The sequence below is a fragment of the Spermophilus citellus genome (genome assembly GCF_964194105.1).
Source record: "Spermophilus citellus genome assembly, chromosome: 5".
NCBI classification, from domain to species: Eukaryota; Metazoa; Chordata; class Mammalia; order Rodentia; family Sciuridae; genus Spermophilus; species Spermophilus citellus.
The window spans coordinates 81,270,674-81,294,383 of NC_138186.1; the positions used below are offsets into that span (position 1 = coordinate 81,270,674).

Below are 23,710 nucleotides of genomic sequence, written 5' to 3' on the forward strand. Positions count from 1 at the left end.
TTAGAAAATCTTAAATGTCTATTCTACCCTTAGTGAAAAATATCTGGTGGTACAGCCCCTCCCTTTAAGGGCTTCTAGTTTAATGTCTTCAATTTAATCTGTTTGGGAACTTAAAAGAGTTGCCTATTTTAAATTGGCTATTTTCTTACTGCTCTTGAAAGAATAATGTTATCCTCCACATTTTTTTTCACAGAGATTACTGCATATCTCAAGATAGCAATTTATAAGATGGTAATAGGCACAGACCCCTGTCTTATCATCAAAGTGAAATCTTGCTTGTAATGCAAGTCTTCTTACAATATTTCAGGATAATAATTGTTGGATAAGGCATGGAAAATATTGTCAGCCATTCAGCCATAAACTAAAGCAACAGAAAAATAAATATTCTTAGTAGCCACTTAGCTAGGCCTTGCAAAATCAAAACATCAGAGCAGAGAAATAACTTGGCTCTAATGATCCCTGAATATCTATGCAATAAATTTTAATTTGTATTTAAGTTTGGTACTATATGCTAAATTGACTGTTTTACTCTTTAATATGTATCTGTCTTCTTCAGCAATCATCTTGTCTTTTAAAATTATCTTATTGCCCTTTATGCACCCATAGTAACTTTTACCCTTACTATAAAATTTCAGCTTGTTTAGAGAAAGATTGTTGAGATTGTTTTTTTAATGTAGGTTTATTTTAAAGTTTAACGTGGTCATCAAAGGTTAATGAGTTCCAAGCTTATAAATTACACTACCTAAAATCTCACTCAGCATCTCTAGACTAAGAGACTAAAAGTAGCAAAAAACAATCTATACATATCTTGTATATGTACACATAAAATTTTATTGAAATGTAGGAATGTAGGTATTTTGAGATAAAGCAATTTATAGTACAACATGCAAAAATAATTTTGAGTCATTTAAAAGTGCCATTCCCAAAGGAAAAATTTTCCTTTCCATTAGTAAATGTATAAACTCATTTTTAAAGTGATAAAGTTAAAAAGAGCCAGTTTACCACACTTACGTGTGTGAGTCCACCCTTATACATACAGCATTGCCGAGGAGATGGGTAGAATCTTGCACCTAAATATGCCAACATTTTTTAACACATGCATATATGAGATTTTGCCCAAGAGTTATTTCATAAGGAATTACAGCAGGTTCAAGGAGATTTTCAACATATTTTCATATTATATCATGTGAATAAGCCTGAAGTAACACATGCCCTCATTTGGCATTGGATGGACAGACCTGGCTGAAATTGGTCCTTGAAACCCTTGATGCAAACAACCTGATGCATCTCGAAGTGCTATAGAATGCTCAGAAATAAACATGCAGTGATTTTACCATGCTCACTTCATCTAAAAATTATAAAATATATAGAAATTAATACTTCATAACAATAAAAGGAAAAGGAATTGTATTATAATAAAGAATGTCTTGGTAATGGAAAAAGACTGCACCATAAAGGAAATCAAGTCTTCAAAGAGTGGAACATTCAGTCTTGAAGTTGAGCTTTTCTTTGGTGTTAGGATTGGAGCCCTGGGCATTGTACATGGGAGGCAAGTGCTTACCACTGAGCTACACCCCTAACTCTTCAGACTAGAACTTAACAGATCACAAGTGCATCTGAAATAACAAAAAGACATTTAAAATCTTTTTCTGATTATAGAAGTGAAGTGATCCAAGTTACGGGAAATTTGGGAAATACACAAAAGTATTAAAAAGATCAAAGTTATCTGTATTCCCACTTCTCAGGAAAGACTGCTGACAGTAATATTATGGTTTGCAGTTTCTTATCCAAACCTAAAAGCCTCTGCAAACCTCAGAAATTTTCCCAAAGTCTACAGCAAATTCATCTGGCATGAACTCTGACCTGAAGTCACATGGAGCTGATCTATTTTTCCCACTCTCAGAATATCACATTTGCTACAGAAATATTTTTGTTTTTAATAGAAAGCAATGCCACAGGCACCACTGGGAGTGCACATAATACTCAATGTGTGCTGTGTTACCTTTACAAGAAGACTGAAAATCCAAAATTCTGAAACATGCCTAACCCTGAAGTTTCCAGATAAGACACTTTCCTATTTGCCATGATAATAAAAATTTGTTCATCAACCCCTTCTTTTAGGAAATACATTTATAATTGTTTAAAAATTTAGATCCTACACTATGTAATATTTTCCATGTTATCCAATAGCTTTCTAAATCATGATTTTGATAGTTTTAAAATGTTTCATGGTACAGATTTTATGTTATTTGCTTAACTCATTATGTTGGTACATTGAAGGGACAAAATTAATGTATTATAGAAGTTACCAATCCTTATATAATAACTTATATAAGTCCCAAATTCTCCTTTGATGTATAAATGTATCAGCATTTAAAATTCTATCTAGTATAACTATAAACCCAAGGAGGGGAGGGGTTTTTTAATGCTTAAACCACAAAAGAATTTCAAATTTGAATTCACCAATAAACCATATTTTTTCTTATAATGAAATGACCAGCTAAAGTAAATATATCATAAAACATATTCAATTTTCCACTAGTTGAATGAAACTTTAGTGCAATCATATATTTCCCTGATGGTGTTCTGCCAATCTGAAATTTGTATTTCCATGCTGTAATAGTATGATATTCTCAGTGATGCTACTGCTAATGGGCTAGCTCTGTAAGATCAAAAAAGCTTGATGAATCACTGAATAGGTAAAAGTATGTCTGTCACAAATTCCATGTCCTAGCATCTTAGCCCACCATCTTTACTCTTTGAAAATTAATATTCATACAGAATATTACCATGGTTCCTGTTTAATTTTCAATAATAAAAACATTTGGTTAACTAAAATGCTTTGTTCCCTATAATAGATTTTATGGTAGAAATTATCTCTTTTAGGGTCTTCAAGGAATTCCAGGCATTCCAGGTGCTATGGGCCCTACTGGACCCCCTGTAAGTACTTGCTAAAATTTTTTCTACTCATAGCTCATACCTGTTGAAATGATACAAGATGAATTAGTATTTCTCATTGTTTCTCGTTTTCGGTGCTTGCATGTAGATTGTCCAGTCATTGCCTAGAAAAGTAGAATTATCCAATATCTCAGATTTTCATTTAGTATTTCTTAAGGCTGGTCAGCATCCTGGAGAATTGTCATCAGAACTCTACCAGACCAGAAAGCAGGCTGAGATTAAGCTTCTGTTTGCAATAGAAATATGATATAAAAGAACATTCTATTTTTTAGTTATTTTTTGGCACTAACCTTGAGAAGAGACATTCAGAGGGCAACATAGCTGAGAATTAACATCTAAAAGAAAATATGGGCCAAGGATTTATCAGTTTTATTTTTATACCTTTATGTGAATTTAGAAATCCTCTATGGTAGTCAGGATTTTCACTGCCTCTCAAACACAAACATGTTTATTGTGCTATGGGCCCCTACTTCCTTAGAGCAGAATCTCTTCCCACCTACCAAACCCAACCTAATACTCTTCTACTTCTCTCTTTCAGTTCTAGAGTTGCCAGATTAAAGACAGGACACACAGTTTCATTTGAATTTCAGAGAAATAAAACTTTTAGTTTGTCACAAATAATGTATTTTAATTTGTTAAATCTAACTACCCAGTTCATGTGTCAACTTCTCTCTCTTCCTTTCTTAGAGTTCCTTTACAGTTAGAATCTTGACCACAAAACTAGGAATGTCATCATATTTATTAACTTAATGTTTTGAATCACAGGTTTGCCACAATTCAATCATTTATGCCTTCACCAAAGTATGTAGAACAAACCTGACTTTAAGTTGTAGTGAAATAAAAAGTTATGAAAAAGAGTTATGAGAGAAACCATGAAAATTATAGCTCATTCTATTCCCAATTAAAATTAAATTTTACTTTTTCACTGGTAAAATGCAGATCACATAACTCTATATGCACATTGTTAATTCTGCCCTCTCTTGGATTATTTAAAATGTTGATCACTACCAAAATGATAGCTCATTTAGAAAGGCATAACATTATGTAAATTGTCATTTAAACAGCAAGACTAGATTCTTAAATGTATCAAAAGGTTCCAATTAAGGTCATTAAATGTGGTTGGCCAAGGTGAAAAAGCGACCACAAATACAAATTTTACCCTTCCAAGGGCTTATCAGCGGGATACAGCTGCTCTATCAGCCTGAAGAAATATAAGCTTGTAGAACTGATTTAATTAGGGTCAAATGACCTTCAAAATGTGTAAGTTTTAGCAACCAACTTCCAATACCCTTGGCCATTTAGTTGTTTTTGTAACAAACTTAGTTTTCTGTTTTACAGGGCTTAGTGGGAAGAACTGGACATCCTGGTCCCATGGGAGCAAAGGGTGACAAGGTATGGAGGAAAAGCCTTACTTACCATTCAAATTGGGATTAGGGCAAGATAAGACAGTTTATTGAGAGATCCATAAAATCCAGAGAAGAATTGATGAAGGGGAGTGGCTATTCTTATAATGGACTTGGAAGAATATCAGTCTAAAAAGTGGTCTGAATACAAGAGAGATGTTCTGAGGAGAAAAGATAAATAGAGCATGGGTGCCATATGGAAAAGTCCAAGCTGGATACAGAGACCCAGGGAATAGATGAGGTTGTTTGTACGGGGGAGTTCCAGTAACAGTTGATCCAGGTTTCTATAACAAAATACTATAAATTGGGTAGTTCATAAACAACATCTATTTCTCAGTTTTAGAAGCTGAAAACTGAAACCAAGGTACTGGCAGATCTTGTGGCTAGTAGGATTTGTTTTCTTATATGGATGGCACCTTCCAGCTGTGTCCTCACATAGTTCAAGAGTAACCGAGTTCTCTTGGGCTTCTTTCAGAAAGTTATGAATCCTATTCAAGGAGGGTTCCATGCTTGTAACCTTATCACCCCCAGAGTCTCCGCCTCCTAATACATTACCCTGAAGATTCATTCTATAAGTTTTGGGGGCACACAAACATTCAGGCTCTATCAGGACCAAGACTCCAGACACCTGGATGGCTATCAGTACAAAAATCCCAAAAACCAAAGGCCTTGATGAGAGAGTCTGGAAGTTATGGCCCTAGAAGGTCACAGGAGAAGCTCACTAAGGAACTTTCCTGGAAAGGCCAGTAATTGGGCAAATGTGTTGCTGTGGTCAGAAGTGAAGACTAGCAATAGAGGAATCCCACACAGGAAGACTTCTCAGGTTTACCTGGTTTAGGATCTAAATTGGCCCTACAGTGTTGGTCTAGATCAGCAAATGAGTGAAATAATGCTACCTATTCAGACTGGGGAAATAAGTGTCTTCCACCTACTTAGATCCCTAAGCAAAATGAAATATAATGGCATCAAGGAGCAAAAGAATTCCAGTGAAAGGGAACAATGTGCTTATCCTAGCCTCAGCACTTTTTTTCTGTAATATCATGAGCAGCTTGCCCAATGCCATCAGCCTTTTTTCTCTGTTCTCTGTGGAAATTATTCAGTCATAGACTTGCCTTTGAAGTTAATGGGAATTCCACTCTGAGATGTGCTTAGGGGCACAAGAATGAATGAAAATATGACTTTTGATTGTGTCCGACAGGGAAAAGTCTTTTCAATAGGCACATATTTTTCCTTGTTGACCTGTGAGAACTATGACGTAATTCTCCAAAGAACACAGCCAGCAGTCAGCCTAATGTGACATATCTTAGGGAAAGAGCCACCATCAAAGCAGTTTGGGAAAATATACGCTTGTTCTTTTTCACACATTCTCAGGCAGATACAAAAACTTTTATTGATAAGCATACAAATTTTGTGATTCTTTTGACATTAGAAAATGGGTAAAGAAATCAAATTTTGAAAATGAACTAAAAGGGCTGGGGATGTGGCTCAAGCGGTAGCGCGCTAGCCTAGCATGCGTGTGGCCCGGGTTCAATCCTCAGCACCACATACAAACTAAGATGTTGTGTCCGCCAAATACTAAAAAATAAATATTAAAAAATTCTCTCTCCCCCACTCTCTCCCACTCTTTCTTAAAAAAAAAAAAAAAGAAAAAGAAAATGAACTAAAATCTCCCAAATTCCTGGGCTTTATATTTTATGCTCTGGTTTCATTTTTAATTATTTCTTACCCTTCCCCCTTGAAATAGAAGGATTTAAAAGATTTTATGAGGCCGCTATTCTAAAACCAATGTGCAGTTATAGGAACAATTGGTTAAAGACCAAAGAGACAATAACTGCTTATTATGGACCAATGAGTACTCCATTTTGTCAAAAGTGAAATCCAAGTTTCAACTTGAATTCGGTTTTTTCAAATTTCATTTTCAGTTAGACTTCTCTTGTAGGAGTCTGTTCAAGTTGTATGGACCATTTCCCTTAAACAGTGTTAAACCACCATCACTTCTGTTCAGTAAGACACATCTGACTTGGTTATAAAGTTTGATATGAACCTAGGAAATGGAAAAAGTTCCTTTTCCTGCAGGCACAACAAGGGTTATGATTTTCTAATTTGTATAAATTATGTAGATAGTGCCTCTGGCTTCCAAAAGATGCAGGTGGTAGAGGTAAGGCTCAAAATGAGGGCTAATCCAGCAAGCCACAATCTCAGAGCCATAGGAACCTTGCTGTGCTCCTGTGCACAAGGGAGGAGAGATTTCCCCCAGCTTCCCTGGAAGCCAAGGGCAGGATCAGATGGTTTGTCTCATTTCATAGTGAGTATCTGGCTGGGTGTGGTGTAAGAATGAATTTTTCCTGGTTTAAGGAGAAACCAAACTGAGTAAGCTGTAAAGCTGAAACAAAGTGACAAGTCCTATTGATTTCAGATGATGGCTCTCTGAGAAAGCAGTTTGGTTTATAAACTGGGGTAAGAATGTCTAAGCTGTTGATTTTCATCTGTGTATCCCTTGCAGGGCAGTGAGGGACCCCCTGGGAAGCCTGGACCACCTGGACCACCTGGACCACCTGTGAGTTGTTTCAGGTTTAAAACTTAACACCCATGTGTTTACTTGTGACTTATCAGAGGTCAGACATATAGATGCTCTCAAAGATAAAGTCTTCTGTGTTTTATATATACATATAAATGATAGCCAGTGTAGCATTGGGGACCGATTTTGTCCCGCCTTTGGCTCAGCCCTAATGTGCAGTGCTCAGATTTGTATACCATGAGTCTTCCAACCTTGGATTTAGGGAACCAGAGCATATACCCTCCCTCTGCAGTTCCCTCCTGAGAAACCAGGAGAGAGTCATTTTACCTCATTGATCCTTGTTCACAGAAAATAAAGGGGATTTAAAAAAAGAGATCCCTTCTTGTGATGCAAGTTGGTATACCAAAAAAAAAAGAAAAGAAAAAATTATGCTATATGTGTTCATCCCCACCCATGTTGTCTGAGATGTAGGGAATTTCTATTTCTATAGCTCCTGGTGAACATAAATGTACAAGAACCATCCACATTTTGATGCTGGTGATTGAGACAGATGTTAAGGCTGTCAGGGTGCCTGTGGAGAGGAGAGGCGCCTCTCTCACCATGGCAAGTCTGCCCTCGTGTGGGTCCATGCTCAAATCGCAGCAGAGCTGAGGTTCAGGCAGAATGTTCTTTTCCACCCTTCCTCATAGGAATAATTTAAGCAGCAAACATCCAGAAAAAGCACAGAATCCGACTGACTTTCTGAAAACAAGGATATGTTATTTTTTGTGCAGTTTTTATGCTATGCATACATGAGATTGGCACCGTTTTTAACAACCTGTTCATCTTTGTTATACCTTCCCTTGACAAAGAAGCAAGAATGTTTGGAGTTCAAATTCTAAAATATACTCCCTCAGTGGAAGAACAGGTCCTCTTCCCCATTCTAAACATGAGCTCATGAAAGGGACTCATGATTTTATAATGGGCTTAAGAAGTCTTACTCTTCACTCTGAATTTTCTTTCAAGACAGATTCAGTTTATCTGGGAAACTTCCTTTGGAAATCTCAGTAGCCTCAATCTCTTCAGGACATGGCATTCTCAAGTACAGCATACATTCGACAGTTGTCAAATAAATAAGAAAATAAAAATAGATGGAGAATTTTCTTCTACCACTATTGTTTTGAAGATGCATGCAAATTGTATTCACCAAGCATCCTTGCCCACCATTATTCAAAAACAATGAAATGAGAAAAATTGCAAAAATGTTGATTATTGATCCTATGAAAACTTTTTAAAAGGGTAAAAGATCCTGAAATTTTCAAATGCAAAATTTTTCTAAATGCTGAATTGTGTGATTTTTCGAAACAGAATAAGTTCTCTAAGTATTGATGACTTAGGGAATTTATAGTCTCATCAATTTTGGGGGGTAGTTCCTCTAACCCATAGTTCTAAAGAATATGTTTATAGAAACATCCACACAAGCTTGTGAATAACATCTTCCCATTTACCTTAATTTTCTATTTGGTATGAAGAGACTGGGAAAAAACTACTTTCCAGTAGCCAAATTGTTCCCTATTCACATCTTCATCAGTGCTACCGAATTATAGCCTGCAGGTCAGCAGGCTGTAAACAGTTAGTGTAAGTTGGCAATTCAGAAACTGAATTTTAACGAGCAAATAATATTTTCCTCTGAATGCATTAGTGTCTCATCTGTCAAACATGAACATTATTCAAACCCCAACTGAAAGTGTCTGTGCTCCAGGTGTAGCTCTCACTCCTTTTCATTGCTTTCCCTACATTTGCTTTAGGAAAGCCAAAAGTGAAAACATTGTATTTTACTCATAATACTAAACTCACTCACTAAAATAGGAAAAAATTTTAAACTAAAAAATAGAGTAGGGATAGTACCATTTGGTAAAATGATAAGATGTAGAAATGCTAAGGGTTAAAGTAATCCTGTTTTCCATTTCTTTCCAAAGGGTGTACCAGTCAATGAAGGAAATGGCATGAGCAGTTTATATAAAATCCAGGTATTTACCTATGGAATTATTTTTAAATCATTTTTTAGTTACAGGTTGCTATAAATTCTTTATTTTTTTTTTTCCTAAAGGGTGGTGTGAATGTTCCTAGTTATCCAGGGCCACCTGGTCCCCCTGTAAGTATAGCCATATATCATCTAGCACATTTTAGCTGAACTGCCATATTAGAGAGAAACAGACCAATATGCATGTTACAATATGACCAGTTTTTACACTGGGAAGAAATAAGTGAAGCCAACTACTATAAAATTGAAAAAATTTACATGGCCAAAATAACAAAAACTATCATGTAGCATAATTGTTTGTTTTTCATTGGAAATCTAAAAACTAAATGTCCAAGCAATAATTTTCACAGGAGTCCCATCAAGTTGCTTAATCTTTCAAATCCAATCTGTAGCAAAAGTAAAAGTTTTTGCAAATATCCTTACATGTATTAAAAACAAATTGGGCCAAAATGTTTAATGACTGAAACAAATTTACAGAATATTATTTAAAAAATAACTTTATGTTTTTCTTCTAGGGCCCAAAAGGTGATCCTGGCCCAGCGGTATGTATGTTTCCATGTTTTGTGTCACTTAGAAAAGAGGTTTTTGTTAACATTTGACAGAAGTGCATCAAGCAAAGATGGCCCGTCTTCTAACGTATTCATCAATTAACATGTCAGAGGCAACAAGAAGAAACGCCAGCATGTGTCTTTTTTTTTTTTTTTTTTTTTTTAAGATGCATTAGTCCAGATGTTGTCATTGCCCTTGAGGTTCATCTCTTTCCATCAGTGTGTTTTAAAAATCATCCGGTGATTTAGACACATATAAAGCTCTTGATAAATGGAACATTTTCTTCTAATAGCCCTCTTTTGATGATTGATTCAGTTTTAAGTAAGTTATAGAAATACTTACTGAAGAGAAATTCCTTAATACATCTGACATCTCCCCAACCAAAAAAAAAAAAAAATAGTGGGGGGGGCTGTTTGTTTTGACTGTCTTAGGCAATTATTCTGCAGAAAATGTATGCTGTCATAAACCCACTTATTAGGTGGAACAGATCAGGAGGTTAACACTCAGCAAGGAAGGAGATCTTGTCCTCCAGCCACCCAAAGGATGATAATTGTTCTCAACATCTTTCTCAACCATGAAGTCTCACTGTAAAAGTCCTGCCAAATTCAATTAGATTCCCTTTAATCCTTGGCATTTTTTCTTGTCATGTCCTTTTCAAGCATATGTTCCATCCTTCATGTTGCATTTGTATATCCTTTTAACCTTTGGGTATAAACTTGAAACTCTAATGTACCTAAACCTGAAATAAACTTCCAAGCCATTTTCAAGTCAAAAAAATCTAAAGCCTTGTTATTTTTAGCACAATTTGATAAAGCTGTGAATTTTAAATCAGCAAAGGACAAGCAATAAAATAATTTTTGTAGATCTAAATATATTTTCAAAGGAGATGCATTAAAAAGCTTATATTTCATTATTAGGCAATATAAATTGAAAACCAACTTATTTCCTCTGAAAGCATTATTTCAACTAATTAGTATATTCTGTACCCCAAATTTGTAATGTAGAAGTTTCTTTTGTTTGGCTATTCATGCTGCCTTCATTTGTAACTTTGTTTTTTTACCAAATATTTCATTCATTCTTTTAAAAAAAATTAGTTGTAGTTGGACACAATTCCTTTATTTTATTTATTTATTTTTATGTGGTGCTGAGGATTGAACCAAGCACCTCATGTATGTGAGGCAAGCGTTACACCACTGAGCCACAACCCCAGATCCTCATTCATTCCCTTTTGAATTATCTTTCATCATGTTGATGAAAGTTTCCTCCTAGTCTTTACCTTTCATACTCACACACAGAACAATGCCTTTGAGAAAGATAGGTGCACTTAGACTTCTTGCTGATTTTTCTGGAGCATTCTTTCAAGTTTCTTGCATTAATTGCAGAATAAGGTGAGAAAGTTTAGATGTTATAATAAAGGATAAGTTATAATTTGCTTGTATTACAATGTGGCTGGCACAGAAATGAAGATGTATTTGAGTAGAATTTGAAGAGACTAGTTTTTGAGTTTCTTAGTTGAAACAAAAGGTAATAAATAAAAACTAATTTCCTGCTTTTAGAGATGTGAATTGCATAAAGCACAAAACAAATATAGAACCACAAACTTAAATAAATGGTGTGTAAATATTCAGGGAGGGGGACCAGATTCCCCTTTCAGGGCCTGTATCAGCCTCACTTTGCTGCTCTTGCAATCTCCTACCATTTGCCCTGGATGGAGAAATAATACCTCACATAATCCAGTAGCAGGAAAATTATAGGTCAGAGATAGAAAATTGCCCTCTTGAGATGGGCAGGTGAAAATGTACTCTTTCAGGCTCCTGTAAGTCCCATGATGATATATCTGCACCACTATTTCTAATTGGCTCAGTAAGCCCTTACAAAGGAAAATTACCTTTAATTGAATTTGTCTTCTGAGGCAAACCATTTCATTCCTTCGGTGTTCAATTGATAAAAGAAAAAAAGTGATCAAAGGACTGTAGAGAATGTAAACAAAGAGAATCAAAGAGTGTACTTCATTTGTCAATAACCCAAGGCTTTCTTTACAGAGGTTTATACAGAATAGAATCTGAGCATCTTCTTAATCTATTTTTCTGATTGACAGGTTACATATCAGTGAGCATTTAAAAGGATTTCTGAAGCACAAAAAGTACCAAGCTATGCTCACTTGTTTAGTATTCTGAATTAAGTATAATATCATAATAATGGAAGTTAGAGCCTTGGTAATACTTTTGAAGATTAGAACTATGTGTACAAAAATACATTTACAGAGAATAAAATTTGGTAGCTTGCTTTTCCATGTGATTATGTTTAAAGCATCCAGGGTCCTAAAATATAATTGCAGTTAACATTAATTTATTAACAAGAAGTCAAACAGCTCCCCCAAATTACCTCAATTAAAAAGCCCTAATATTTAGTCCCAATATTTCAAAATCAACCATAGTTGATAAATGGATGGAACCAGGAAGCATTACACTAAGTGAAATAAGCCAGACTCAAAGTCAAGGGGGGAAGCAGTGGGAGGATCCCATGAAAATAGAAGGGAGATCAGAGAAATAGAGGAAGAGTATTGAAGGGGAGGAAGGAAGGATGGAAAAAGGGAGGAATGGTGAAATGAATCTGACTAAATTATGCTCTGTACACATGAATATACTGTGAATTTCACCTTTATGTACATCTATTAAAGCACTAATTTTTAAAAACACTATAAATAAATAGAAGGAAAACCAGTAGAATAGAGGAAGTAGAAAGGGTGGGGGAGGAAGGGATATAAAGTAGAAGCAATGAGGGCTGAAGTGGAGCAAATTATGTCCCATGTATGTGCGATCATGCATTATGCATAATTATAATGCACTAACAAACATTTTAAAAATTAACCACAGTTTTCCCAAATGTTTCAAGGGCCTACCAGTTCCAGTTAACCTGGGTCAGTACACTAGATCAAGTAAAAGGTTTTGTGTGTTTGTGGAAAATGCTTACCCATCCCCTTTCAATGACACATTGATTTCAGCAGTGACTTTTAAAATCATTGGAGAGGCTGCTCCTGGGGCCATCGTCTTAAGCATTCACATGTCCAGCTTCAGAGAATACTAAGAATGACAAACTGCTTTGAGAGCTTCATCTTCATCCACTCTTAAAAAGTTTTATTCTCTGGCAATCCATCAGCCCCAGCACCTCAAATTGGCAAACATTATTGAAGTCCAACTTTTCATTCTAATTCTTATTGAAATTAGAGTTATTCTGACTAAGAATCTAATTAGAATAAATCCCTCTAGACAGAAAAATAATCAAAATAAACTCAAACCTCTCTGGAGAATAGCTTTTATTCTCAAACTATTTTTGGACACAAAATGCAACAATACATTGCTTTAGATAGAGCAAGCCATTTACTTGCTAAATTTCACATCAGTGTTGAGGGGGTTAGGCAGCATTAGAGAGGGTAAGCAAAAAAGATTTTTGTTTTTGAAACCGGCGCTTTAAAACCTACTGATCATTGCTCCTGCATTATGTTTGTGTTTAACAGGGAGAGCCTGGTGCAATGGGGTTGCCAGGACTAGAAGGATTTCCAGGTGTAAAGGTAAGCACAGAAGTTAGAAATGTGTTCATTCAACATTCAAAAATGTTTACTGATGATCACCTCCTTTTATACCAGAAACTCTTCTAGATTTGGGGAGATGTAAGAGAACAAAACAAAAACTCCTGTTCTCATGGAATGTATGTTCTAGTAAAGTGTTGGATACAGAAACTAAAGGATAAACACCATTGTCAAGTGCTATGGAAAAGGAAAAAGTGGACCAACTTAAGGAAGCTCTAGAATGCTTGAAAAGTGGGGTTGGAGCTTGCGATTTTGAATAGTGTGTCTCAGAGGCAAGATCTGAGCAAAGAGTTGAGGAAGCAAAGAGAGGTAGCCAAGTCCCTCAAGTATAAAGGAAGAATGTTCAAGGACTAAGAGTATGTAGCTCAGTGGTAGAGTACTTGCCTAGCATGTGCAAGGCCCTAGGTTAGATCCTCAGCACCAAGCAAGAAAAGAAAGTTCCAGAAAGAGGAAACAGCAGGTCTAAAGGCTCTGAGACATGACATTCCCTGCTACATTCAAAGAGACCAGGAGAGTGGTAGAAGATGAGGACAGAGAGGTAGGGGCAGAAGTAAGGAGTGGATTGATTCATCATGTAGAGCAGTGATAATCAAAGTGTGGCCACTAGAGGACCAGTGCCAGTCTGCAGACTCTTGGTTGTGGGTTTATTGACAATTAAGTACAGAAATTTAGAGTAAGCCTATAAAACTTGTCTAATAATGTCTAAAATTATCTAGCAAACATGTGATCGATGGATTTATCCTGGGAACTACGATGTATTAGAAAATAATAAACCACTCCTTCACCTAGGTAGTTTGAGAAGCATTAATAAAGACACTTCTATCAGGACTTTATCTTTCACCCTGAGTAAAATGTAGAGCTTTTGGTGGTTTCTGAGAATGACAGAACGTGCAGTTGGGGACTGTAGGGGAAACAGGGAAGCCAGGTAGGAATTGATGTCAGCTCAGGTGAGAACAGAATCAGTGGAGGTGGTGAGAAATGTCTGGATTCCAGATGTATTTTGAAGTAAGAGTCAACAGGATTTTCTGATTGATTAGCTGTGAGTAGAAGCAAATAAAGAGGAATCAAGAAATAATCCATATGTCATAGCCTGAGTAAACTGGTATGATGGGATGACTATCCACTGAAATGGGAAAGCTACAAGCAGAACCCACTTGAAGTGGTTGAGGACAACTGGGAGTTTAATTTTGGACATGAGGTCAAATGTGAAGATGCCTACTAGTCAGCAAAGTAGAGGTAAAACAGAGAGCTCCTGAATGTCCTCATTCTAAAAGTAGAACCTACCCCTGTCCAGCTCGATACCAAACAAGCCGAGTTTTCTGACTAGCACAACATAGCTAAATCTACATATGTCTATCACATGGCTTTCGTTTCTATAAATTGTCAACCACCACTTCTGCTGGTGGGCAGCCAAAACTGGCTAGCCAGTTAACAGAGTATTGAGTACACAATATGATACAGTATGGAGTGTGGAAAAGAAAGTTTAAGTGGAGATATAAAGCTGACTGTTCCAAAAATACTATTTTAATGCCAGGAAACTGAATAATATCACCAAGAGAATGACATATTTTTTGAAAAAGAGAACAGATCAAGAACTAAACCCTGAAATCCTCTAACATTAAAAGTTTCCAGAAAAAAAAATAGAAGAATGAGGAATGGAGACTAACAGGTGATGGAGAGACAGGAGGAAAACTTGTTCTGAAAGCGAAAAAGAAAATAGTCAAGGAGAAAGAGTCATCTGTCTCAAATACTGCAGATAGATCAAGTAGGAAGGTCAAGAATTGTCTGCTGGATCTAGCAATATAGAGGTCACAGTTGTCCTTGACCAGAGAAATCATGGTAGAAGCAAATGCTGGATTTTAATGGATTTAAGAGAATGATTAAATAGAGAAACAGTTAGTACAATACAAAAAATGCTCAAGGAGCTTTGCTGCAAAGGAAAGCAAATGGGCGATCGGATTCCAGAAGAAGTAGGGTCAGGATTTATTATATGAATTTTTAAGACTACAAAAATACTAGAATACTTGTATGCTAAAGGATTGATCCAGTAGAAAGGTGGACAACAGGGCCAATGATATAGGACCGAGGGATGAGAATTGCTGGAATAACATCTATAAATAGCTAAGAGGGAAGGGGACCTAGTACATAAATGGAGAGGTTAGTTAATATCTATGGTAACAGGTGGGAAAGCAGCATACAGGAAGGCAGGTGCTGATGTGTGGGAAGATATATTGGTTGGAGTCTATATATAAAAATATTTTTTCCCAATTGCTTAAATTTTCTCAGAGATGGAAGAAGCAAGATCAAATATGAGAATAAAATAGGGAAAAGAGGTTGGAGATTTAAAGGGAAAACCCACAAGGGTGAAAGAAGGGGAGGGAGGAGAAAGAGATTCAGAGACCACAAAGTGTGATGACTGGGCAGCCCCAGGGGCCCTACTGAGGTTCCTGTTTGTGAAGTGAAGTGAGACCAAGTAATTGAGATTATGTGCTTCTTTAGCCATGGGGTAGAGAAGTTGGATTTAGATAGTATTCTGGTTTTGAACAATGAGTAGTAGCAGCAAGAATAGAATAAGAAAGTTAATGGTATACAAGAGAGAGGTTATGCAAATAACCATGGAGTTTAAACTAGGCAAAGGCCATTCATGGAGTGAAGGACAATGAAAAATTTGTACCATCAATGGGTTGTAGGTCTGGGGTTTAGGGTACTCAGGGCAGTGAGTTGTGATAGAAAATGGTGGCCCAAAGTTGAATGAAATTAAGGATCTAGAGGGGTGCGGACATTTTTATTGGCACGGTCTTCAAATGTATCTATGAGAATATGAAGCAAGATTACTAGAGAGTGATTCAAGGAAATGAGAGATTGGAACATTAGAAGAGGAGTCCTCTTAACATTAATCTTTATCACATGTACATTATTTCAACAAATGGAAGTTCTAGTGTATTCAAAGGTAAAAATTTCATATTTTAAAGGAAATAGACTGAAACTTACAGTTTTGCCTATTAAAATTTTTAGCTACATAATAATTGTACATATTTAGGTGTACAATGTTTTCATATACATATACAGTATATAATGATCAAATTAGGGTTATTAGCAAATCCATCATCTCAAATACTTATCATTTCTCTGTGGTAAGAACATTCAAAATCTAGTCTTCTAGCGATTTTGAAATATACAAAACATTGCTAACCATAGCCATCCTGCATTTTACAATGGAACACCAGAACTTATTTGTATCTGATTGTGTGTTTGTATTCATTACACAGCCTCTCCCCATTTCTCCACCACCCATTCTCTCCTTAGTCTCTGGAAATCACTGTTCTATTATCTACTTCTAGTAGATCCACTTTTTAAGATATGGGTGAGATTGTGATGCATTTATTTTTCTTTTAGTTTCTTCTTTTTGACTGTGGCTATGCTGTATATGTTAAAGACATTACTTCCATCTAAACATAGGTTAGAATTTTTAATGTTAGTTCATCTTTTCCTTTCATTTAATAATATTATAAATATAATCAAATAACAATCATGTAACAAATGGTTGTGTTTTGCTTTTTTACACAAAATGACATTTTCATTTCAACCAATCACTAATACATCTTTTAGCTCTTATAGTTCACATTGTTTTAGTTTTATATAAAGACAGGAATCAAACTTTTTTAAGGAAATTGCCCTATTATTAGCTTTATTTGTTGAATCATATATCCCTTTCTTAATTAACATCCTACTATAAATGCTGGTCTATTTCTGAGATTTATATTGTATTACATCAATGTACTGCTTAATTTTATGTCAGTATCTCACGTTGCAATTATTATAGCTTTATGTTTAAATATTGGTATTGCTAGTATTTAAGTTTTTTTATTTTATGTATTATCTCAAGTGAGCTCTACTATCTTTTGATCAAACTACAATGTTATAAGAAATTCCATTAAGTTTATATGTTAGTTTGGATAGCAATGACACCTTTATAACATTGTCTTACCCTTCAGGAACAAAGCAAATTTCTTTATTTAATTGGGTCTTCTTTTATGTCCCTAAGTGAAGTTATAAAGTTTTTAAAAATATAGGTTCGGCCCAGTGAAATTGCCATTTTATTATCCTATATAACCATTAGTATTTTTAGCATTGTCAGCTATATCTGAAAACCACATTGCCTCTTAAAAAAGAGTTGAGTCACTATTTTTCAGACAATTAAAGGGATCTTTCGATCCATCAAATGAAACTACAAATCCTTACTTCCAGATCTTTTTATTCTAACCCTATATCCAATGAGACAAGTGTAGGAAAAGCTTTTAAGAAGGTACTTGATAGGCCTAATCTTTCAAGTAATAGTAATGGGGTTTTTTTAAATACATGCAGTACACTGACAACTTTTAACTGTATATATGGAATCCTATTGGATCCTATTTTCTTTGGTTTTATAGGGGTGTGCTATAACATGTGAAATTGGATCATCATTTTGTTGTTTTCCTGTTCACCCTCTAATTTCATGCCAGCTAATATTGATAGCATTTATGAGATCTAAAGAAAAGCCTTACCAAATCCAAATTATTTGAGCATTTGTATGATTTTATAGATATCATTTTAAATAGCATTTTTACTTTAATCCTTATAGGGAGATAGAGGCCCAGCAGGTCCTCCAGGAATAGCTGGAACATCGGTGAGTGATTATGATCTTACATTATTTTTGTAGGTTCGTATTTTCTCCACAATAAATTTATAGCCAGGGATCAAGAAGGACTGGGAAGCACACCATAACTATGGCAATAGGTTCCTGGAACCTCTGGTTTAAATAATAGAACCCTTTCCCAATCCAAGAATGCTCCATTCATTTTCTTCCTGTATTTTTCTTTCCTAAGTCACTTTTATTGGGGTGGTATAGAGGGGTGGAGGGGAAACCCAGTTAACTGACTACATTTGACATATGTGCACAGATAAAAATTGTATTTTGTTTCTCTATTCTTGTCATATTTCAAGGTTTCTCAATCTTCAAAAGGCAGAGTTTTCAGCCCAGGCCTGTGCTTCAAATTCTTTCTATTAAGCTACAATCTTCCTGTATTATCCCTTAGCCCAGTGTTATTAGCAGAGCTTTATCGCTGCTAATGTTTCCTCATAAACTAGCCCTTCAGTCCTCTCAATCATTTTTGTTGCTCTCTAGTGTCAAATGTTTTAATCTCATCAAGGTCTTTTCAAATGAATAGGAAGTGCTCCAGGAAAGGTTGAAATCATTTCTGTGAGCCCTCGGGATCATTCTGATCTTCATTCATGATGCTCTAATTAAAATTTTGTGGTCACGCTTTATGAATAAGAGGCCATTTATCCTCTTGCTAGGTGCCCCTGCAGGGCAGGTCCGGTGTAGTGGTATAGAAAGTTAATGAAAACCGTTTGAAAGAGGAACATGGGAAGAAAGAAAGAAAGTACTACTCTCACCACCTACCAAAGCACCAGTCACTGTGCGTCATCCATTTAACTGATAAAACACTAAGTAAAGCCCTATCTATAATCTATATCTTTATAGAAAAATGACATCCCCTATTTCACTTGTCTAGATCAGATAAATATTTGTATAATTGTAAAAGTAACATTAAAATGTTTCCTTTAGCAAGCACTTGATTTAAAAAAAAAAAAAAAGGAAGATTCTTCTTGAAAGTCAACTTCACAGTACCATTCTCTCCTCACTCCTTCCTTACCACCATTCCTAGACTGTTTCTGGAATTGCCTCTTATATTCACATTCTGTTTTTGCTTCCATGTAATATAATTAAGCTTAATTTTCTATTATATTCACATGGGTATAACTACAAATTACTTTTTGATATGGCCTTAAATTAAGTATATATTCAAAGAAAAATTACTGACCACCAGTGAAAGTCTTTACAATACCTGTGATCATCTCCAAAGCCAAGAAGAAAAAAAAGGCATTCCAAAGGTATATAGCATGTTTTAAATGAGAGGCTGGCCTGCCACATATTTGACTACCTAACATCTGACACACTTAGTTTAAAATTAGCTTTCATATCTCAATTAAAATCATGTTAGAAAAATATGAAGGTGTAAAAAATTTACACACTGAAAATATGCAACTGTATAATTAAAGATGTGCTTTTATTTTAATTGGAACTTGCTATGGCTCAGAAAAGTTAAAAGGCTCTAAACAGTGGTGACTATTAAATTATTAATGTACTCAGTGCTAATGAATTGTATACTTCAAAAATGATTAAAATGGTAAATTTTTTATCATCTATATTTGAATGCTCTGAAAATTCAAAGATGATTATTATAGCTGAAACAGGGATGGGGTCTGCGCACTTGAACATATGGTCACTCAGCTGAGATGCAAACCACCCATACTGCTCTTTCTTGAACAGCCCGGTCTATCTCTGCCAATATTGTCAGGGTTGTCTAAGGGCTTCTCCACAGCTTCTCTCTTTACCTTCTCCCAAGATGGCACATGGGTAAACAGAAGGAGATGTCTATGTGTTGGCCATGGGTAGGGCCATCTGATCAGCTGGGCCATGTTTTCCCCAGGTTCTCCGAGTTCTCTTCTGGTGACCTGTGGAACAGCTTCTGTCTTCCACCAATGTCCCCAATTATTTTTTCTCATATCTTGAGGCATCAGCACCCTATAACCCCATGTCCTACACCAAGACATTGGTCTTCTCAGCTCTAACCTATCCCACTTGGGCCCACAGGAACTTTAGGAGTTCCTGTGGAAGCCAAAAATGTGCCCCCAGACATCATGTCTTTCTAACTTTACCTCTCTGCCATTTATGTACTGTAAGGAGTCTCTCCCAGAATTCTAGACAAGAAGAAAAAGATTCTTCCTTTTCATATGCCCCAGAACTTACTGGGATTTCACATCTCTCAGCCCCACACCTACATCCCATCTTGTCTGTTTTCCCAACCATGTTAGGTGCAAGGGGTAGAAGGTAGTTCCTTCAAGAGCAATACCATAGGCCTGGGATGGACACTTTGGCACTTCTCAGGAGAAGAGTGTCTTCCCCGTGGTCTCCCTATCTCCATAGTGTCCATCCTCCATACCACAGTAGATTGAAGCAATCTTTCCCCGCCCCATTTCAACAGAAACATGGATTTTCAAACCAAGCCAGTGTTTGTTGTTTTTTTTTTTAAAAAAAAAAAAAAAAAGCTGTTCTACTATGAACAGAAAAACTTTCTTGTGAAATTGAAAGCCTGGGAGACTTTTTTGACCTTCTTTGCTCTTCCTCTCTATAAAGATGAGCTGCCGGGGGTGGGGGGAAGCATAAGGGGGATTTCCAATAATGAGGATACATTGGTTTAACATTTTCAAAAGCATTCTGTCCTTCCACCCCTCCACACAAATGTACGGAGAGCAGCGCTCCAATCTACAGTATAGTCTGCAGAATGGCCTGGACTCTGTCCTTTTAGGAATGCCATTTTAACTTCAAGACCTACTGCCCTGGTAGCACTTGAAAGTCATGGTGAAGCACATGGCATCATTCAGTAGCTTGGCTCCTAACACATCTCTGACTTGCTTTATCAGGGGAAGCCAGGTACCCCAGGGCCTCCAGGAGTTCCAGGGGAGCCAGTGAGTTGCCACTTTTATCATATTTGTACTTTTTTGTCTTTGCAAGCTGTTTTAAAGCATTTATTGGCAATTCATTTTTTCTCTGGACACGTTTATAGGGTGAAAGGGGACCTATTGGAGATATTGGTTTCCCTGGACCAGAAGGACCCTCTGGAAAGCCAGTAAGTCTTTTCTTTTACTATTTAAAATTTGCCATTTAGAGAAGTGTTCCAAGCATTACCTCTTTACCCATCTCCTCCGAAATTGTGAGATTTGAATAAACAGTTTTAAAGAAGGTAGGTTCTACAAATGGATTTGGAGGGGCCTAAGTGGGGATTTTTAATGAGTTTCCTAGCTCTCTATATGGTATTTTTACATCTCAGTGATGAAAAAGGTCAGACGTTTGTTTTAAGTGCCTGGAAAGTTCTCATTATTTCTTTAGTCTGAAATCCAGAGTGAAGAAATAAATAAAATGGCCTGTCATTTACTAAATTACAAAGAAACCAAAGACTCACAGATATAATATCTGTATGTGAAGACTAAAGTAGAAGCTATTTTCTCAAATTCCCTCCTTTAAAATATAAGCCTTGTTCTCACACTTTCATAAATCACTGCTGCTGATATATCATTCCCTCATGTCCTACAATAGCTCTTAACTACTGATATATAGTATTGATGCAACACTTCAAAAAAGCATTCCTATTCAACATATATTTGTCTAGTCCCTATTGTTTACTAAGGATGCACAGGGTCATGAGGGAGAAGATAGAAGATGAATCAGACATGCTCACTCTCAGAGTTATTCTTTTTGGAAGGTCATTGCCTCTTTTGCTTATTTATTTGCTGTAGTCTGTGTGGGAAAGGGAACTCAGGAGAAGGGGAAGATTAAAAGTGAATTAGCAAGCATCACAAGGCTCACGAAGCTAGTTCAATACCTCTGTGAAACATCAGGATTGGTGTATTCCTTGACACCATATTCCCTAAGGCAATATGATAAGTGGAAAGTATATGCAATTTATAGAGAAGATTTGAGTCTGAACTATGATCCATTTGAGTCTGAAATATGATTCATTACAGTGAATCAGTTAAGTGACATAACATATGGGAGGATTCCCAGTGCCTGGCTGTGGGAAGTGCTCAGTAAATATTGATTATATTCCCTGCTCTTCACCACCCCTTACCCAGTCCTCATTCCTAACCCCTGTCTTGTAAAATCTTACTATTGGGTCCCCAGAGGATTATACAAAAAATAATTTTTCATTCAACAAATAATCCTTGAACACCTGCTACACGCTGAGCACAGTTCTGGCGCTGACAACCCATGGGGTTTGTCTTCTAGTGTAAGAACAGAGTCAACAAATACACACCCACGTTTGCAGGTAGAAGAATAGCTAGAGTGAAGCACTACAGTATGACTTAAATTAGGTGGTCAGAGATAGCTTGCACTTTGAGCATTAAAGAGATCAAGTCATGAAGAAGTTGGAAAAAATAATTTCAGACAAAAGAAATGGCTAGTATAGAAGTGAGTGGGGTGAGGTCAAGGAATAGCAAAATAGCATGAAGTCAAGATGAACTGAGAGAGAAGAATGGGGATACACTGAAGGAGAGGTAAGCAGTGGCCAGCCCACAGGAATTCTAAGCATTGGAATGGAGTTTGACTTTCAACTGAGAAATGATGGAAACCTTTTGGAATTTTTGTAGCAGGGAACAAAATTCAGATTACACTTTAATACTCACTCTGTTTGTATGAAGATTAGACTGTAAGAAGCACATCCATGAGAAATAAGGGTGGTAGAAATCAGCTGGTCATGGTTAGGGCGAGTTAGGAGGTTCACTAAAGGGACAGCTGACAAGACTTGCTGTTAGGCTGAAAGTGAAATGTGAGGGATACACCAGTCAAAGCTGTGGTTTGGAATCTGAGCAACCATATGAAAGTAGTGTCATTTGGCAAAATGGGGAAGACTGGAGATAGTAGGGGTTTGGAAATAGAACCAAGAGTTCTCCATTTTGTACACATTCATATTGAAGCACTAAAAGATAGTGGAAATGTCAAGTATGCTGGGGATATATGCATCCAGAATTAATGAAGAGATCAGGATTGGAAAGATTTGGGTATTTAAACCTGGGCCTGGATAAAATGGAGTCACTGTGGAAACGTAGGGAAGAAGGCACTTAGAATATTAAAAAGGTCTAGCAAAGAAGACCGGGAGGTACAGCCAATGAGATGTGAAGAAAACCAGACAAATGGAGTTTCATTGGTGTCAAGTGAACTAAGTGTTTTAGTTAAGGAGTGATAACATACAAATAAGTAATAGAATAGCTGAGAATTTTCCACTGGATTTAAAGATGTGGAGGTCACTGATGGGAGAGATTACAGCATGTTAGTATCTTGATAAGAAAGGGTCAGTTGAGAGGGGAAAATTTTCATGACACATTAAGTAAGCTGTCTGTCCTCTCCCCCTGCTTAAAGGTGAAAATTCATTTTAACTAGGAAGACTGTCATTCATCCTTAGCTGTGAAGGGTGGAGGTAGCACTACAGAAGTTGGGGTACAAGGTTGATGGAACAAGCTGGTAAAGAGAATGTGAAGGAGTTCTCTCATGTTTATTGTCCCAGTGAAAGAATTGAGGTCATCTGATAGGTATGAGGAGTAGAGCATTAATGCTAGAGGTTTGAAGAAACAGGAAAATATATGAAAGAGTACTTTTGGAGAGAAGGAAAAGGAATCAAATTGGGAAATAGAAGGATAACATGGCAACAGAGTGGCTGCTTGCAATCTGCCATCACATACTTAGGACATGTGAGCTAAGAGAGACAGTTTTCTTCAGCCAGTCACTGCTCAGAGGCAGGTGTGGGGCCAGCACAAAATTGGTCATACCCAGATATAGGGTTCTGGCAGACAAGTGAGGCAAGGAGAGAGGCAAATACCCAGGAGTTTTTAAAAAACAAACAAATAAATAATAATTTCCAAAGCAGGACTCCTGTACCCCTTTATGTACAAAGGGGTACACTCATGATAGTCTTGGCTAAATTACTTGAGGGTAAAAAAAGGACAGGCTTATTTCTTTTCTTATATTATTACCAAAAGCATGAGTTACATTTTTACAGTAGATCTATCTT

At 36.4% G+C, this 23,710-nt stretch overlaps 1 protein-coding gene across 1 annotated transcript in view; it reads left to right on the forward strand.

The window, feature by feature from the left end:
• The window catches only part of COL19A1 (collagen type XIX alpha 1 chain), a 334,697-nt gene that overhangs the window by 278,255 nt on the left and 32,732 nt on the right, over window positions 1–23,710 (forward strand). Inside the window, exons 36-45 of the mRNA XM_081293835.1 lie at window positions 2,887–2,940; window positions 4,297–4,350; window positions 6,865–6,918; window positions 8,838–8,888; window positions 8,969–9,013; window positions 9,418–9,444; window positions 12,969–13,022; window positions 17,662–17,706; window positions 20,568–20,612; window positions 20,711–20,773. Of these exons, the coding sequence (XP_081149961.1) occupies window positions 2,887–2,940; window positions 4,297–4,350; window positions 6,865–6,918; window positions 8,838–8,888; window positions 8,969–9,013; window positions 9,418–9,444; window positions 12,969–13,022; window positions 17,662–17,706; window positions 20,568–20,612; window positions 20,711–20,773 (492 nt within the window). The remainder of the gene's footprint in view (window positions 1–2,886; window positions 2,941–4,296; window positions 4,351–6,864; window positions 6,919–8,837; window positions 8,889–8,968; window positions 9,014–9,417; window positions 9,445–12,968; window positions 13,023–17,661; window positions 17,707–20,567; window positions 20,613–20,710; window positions 20,774–23,710) is intronic.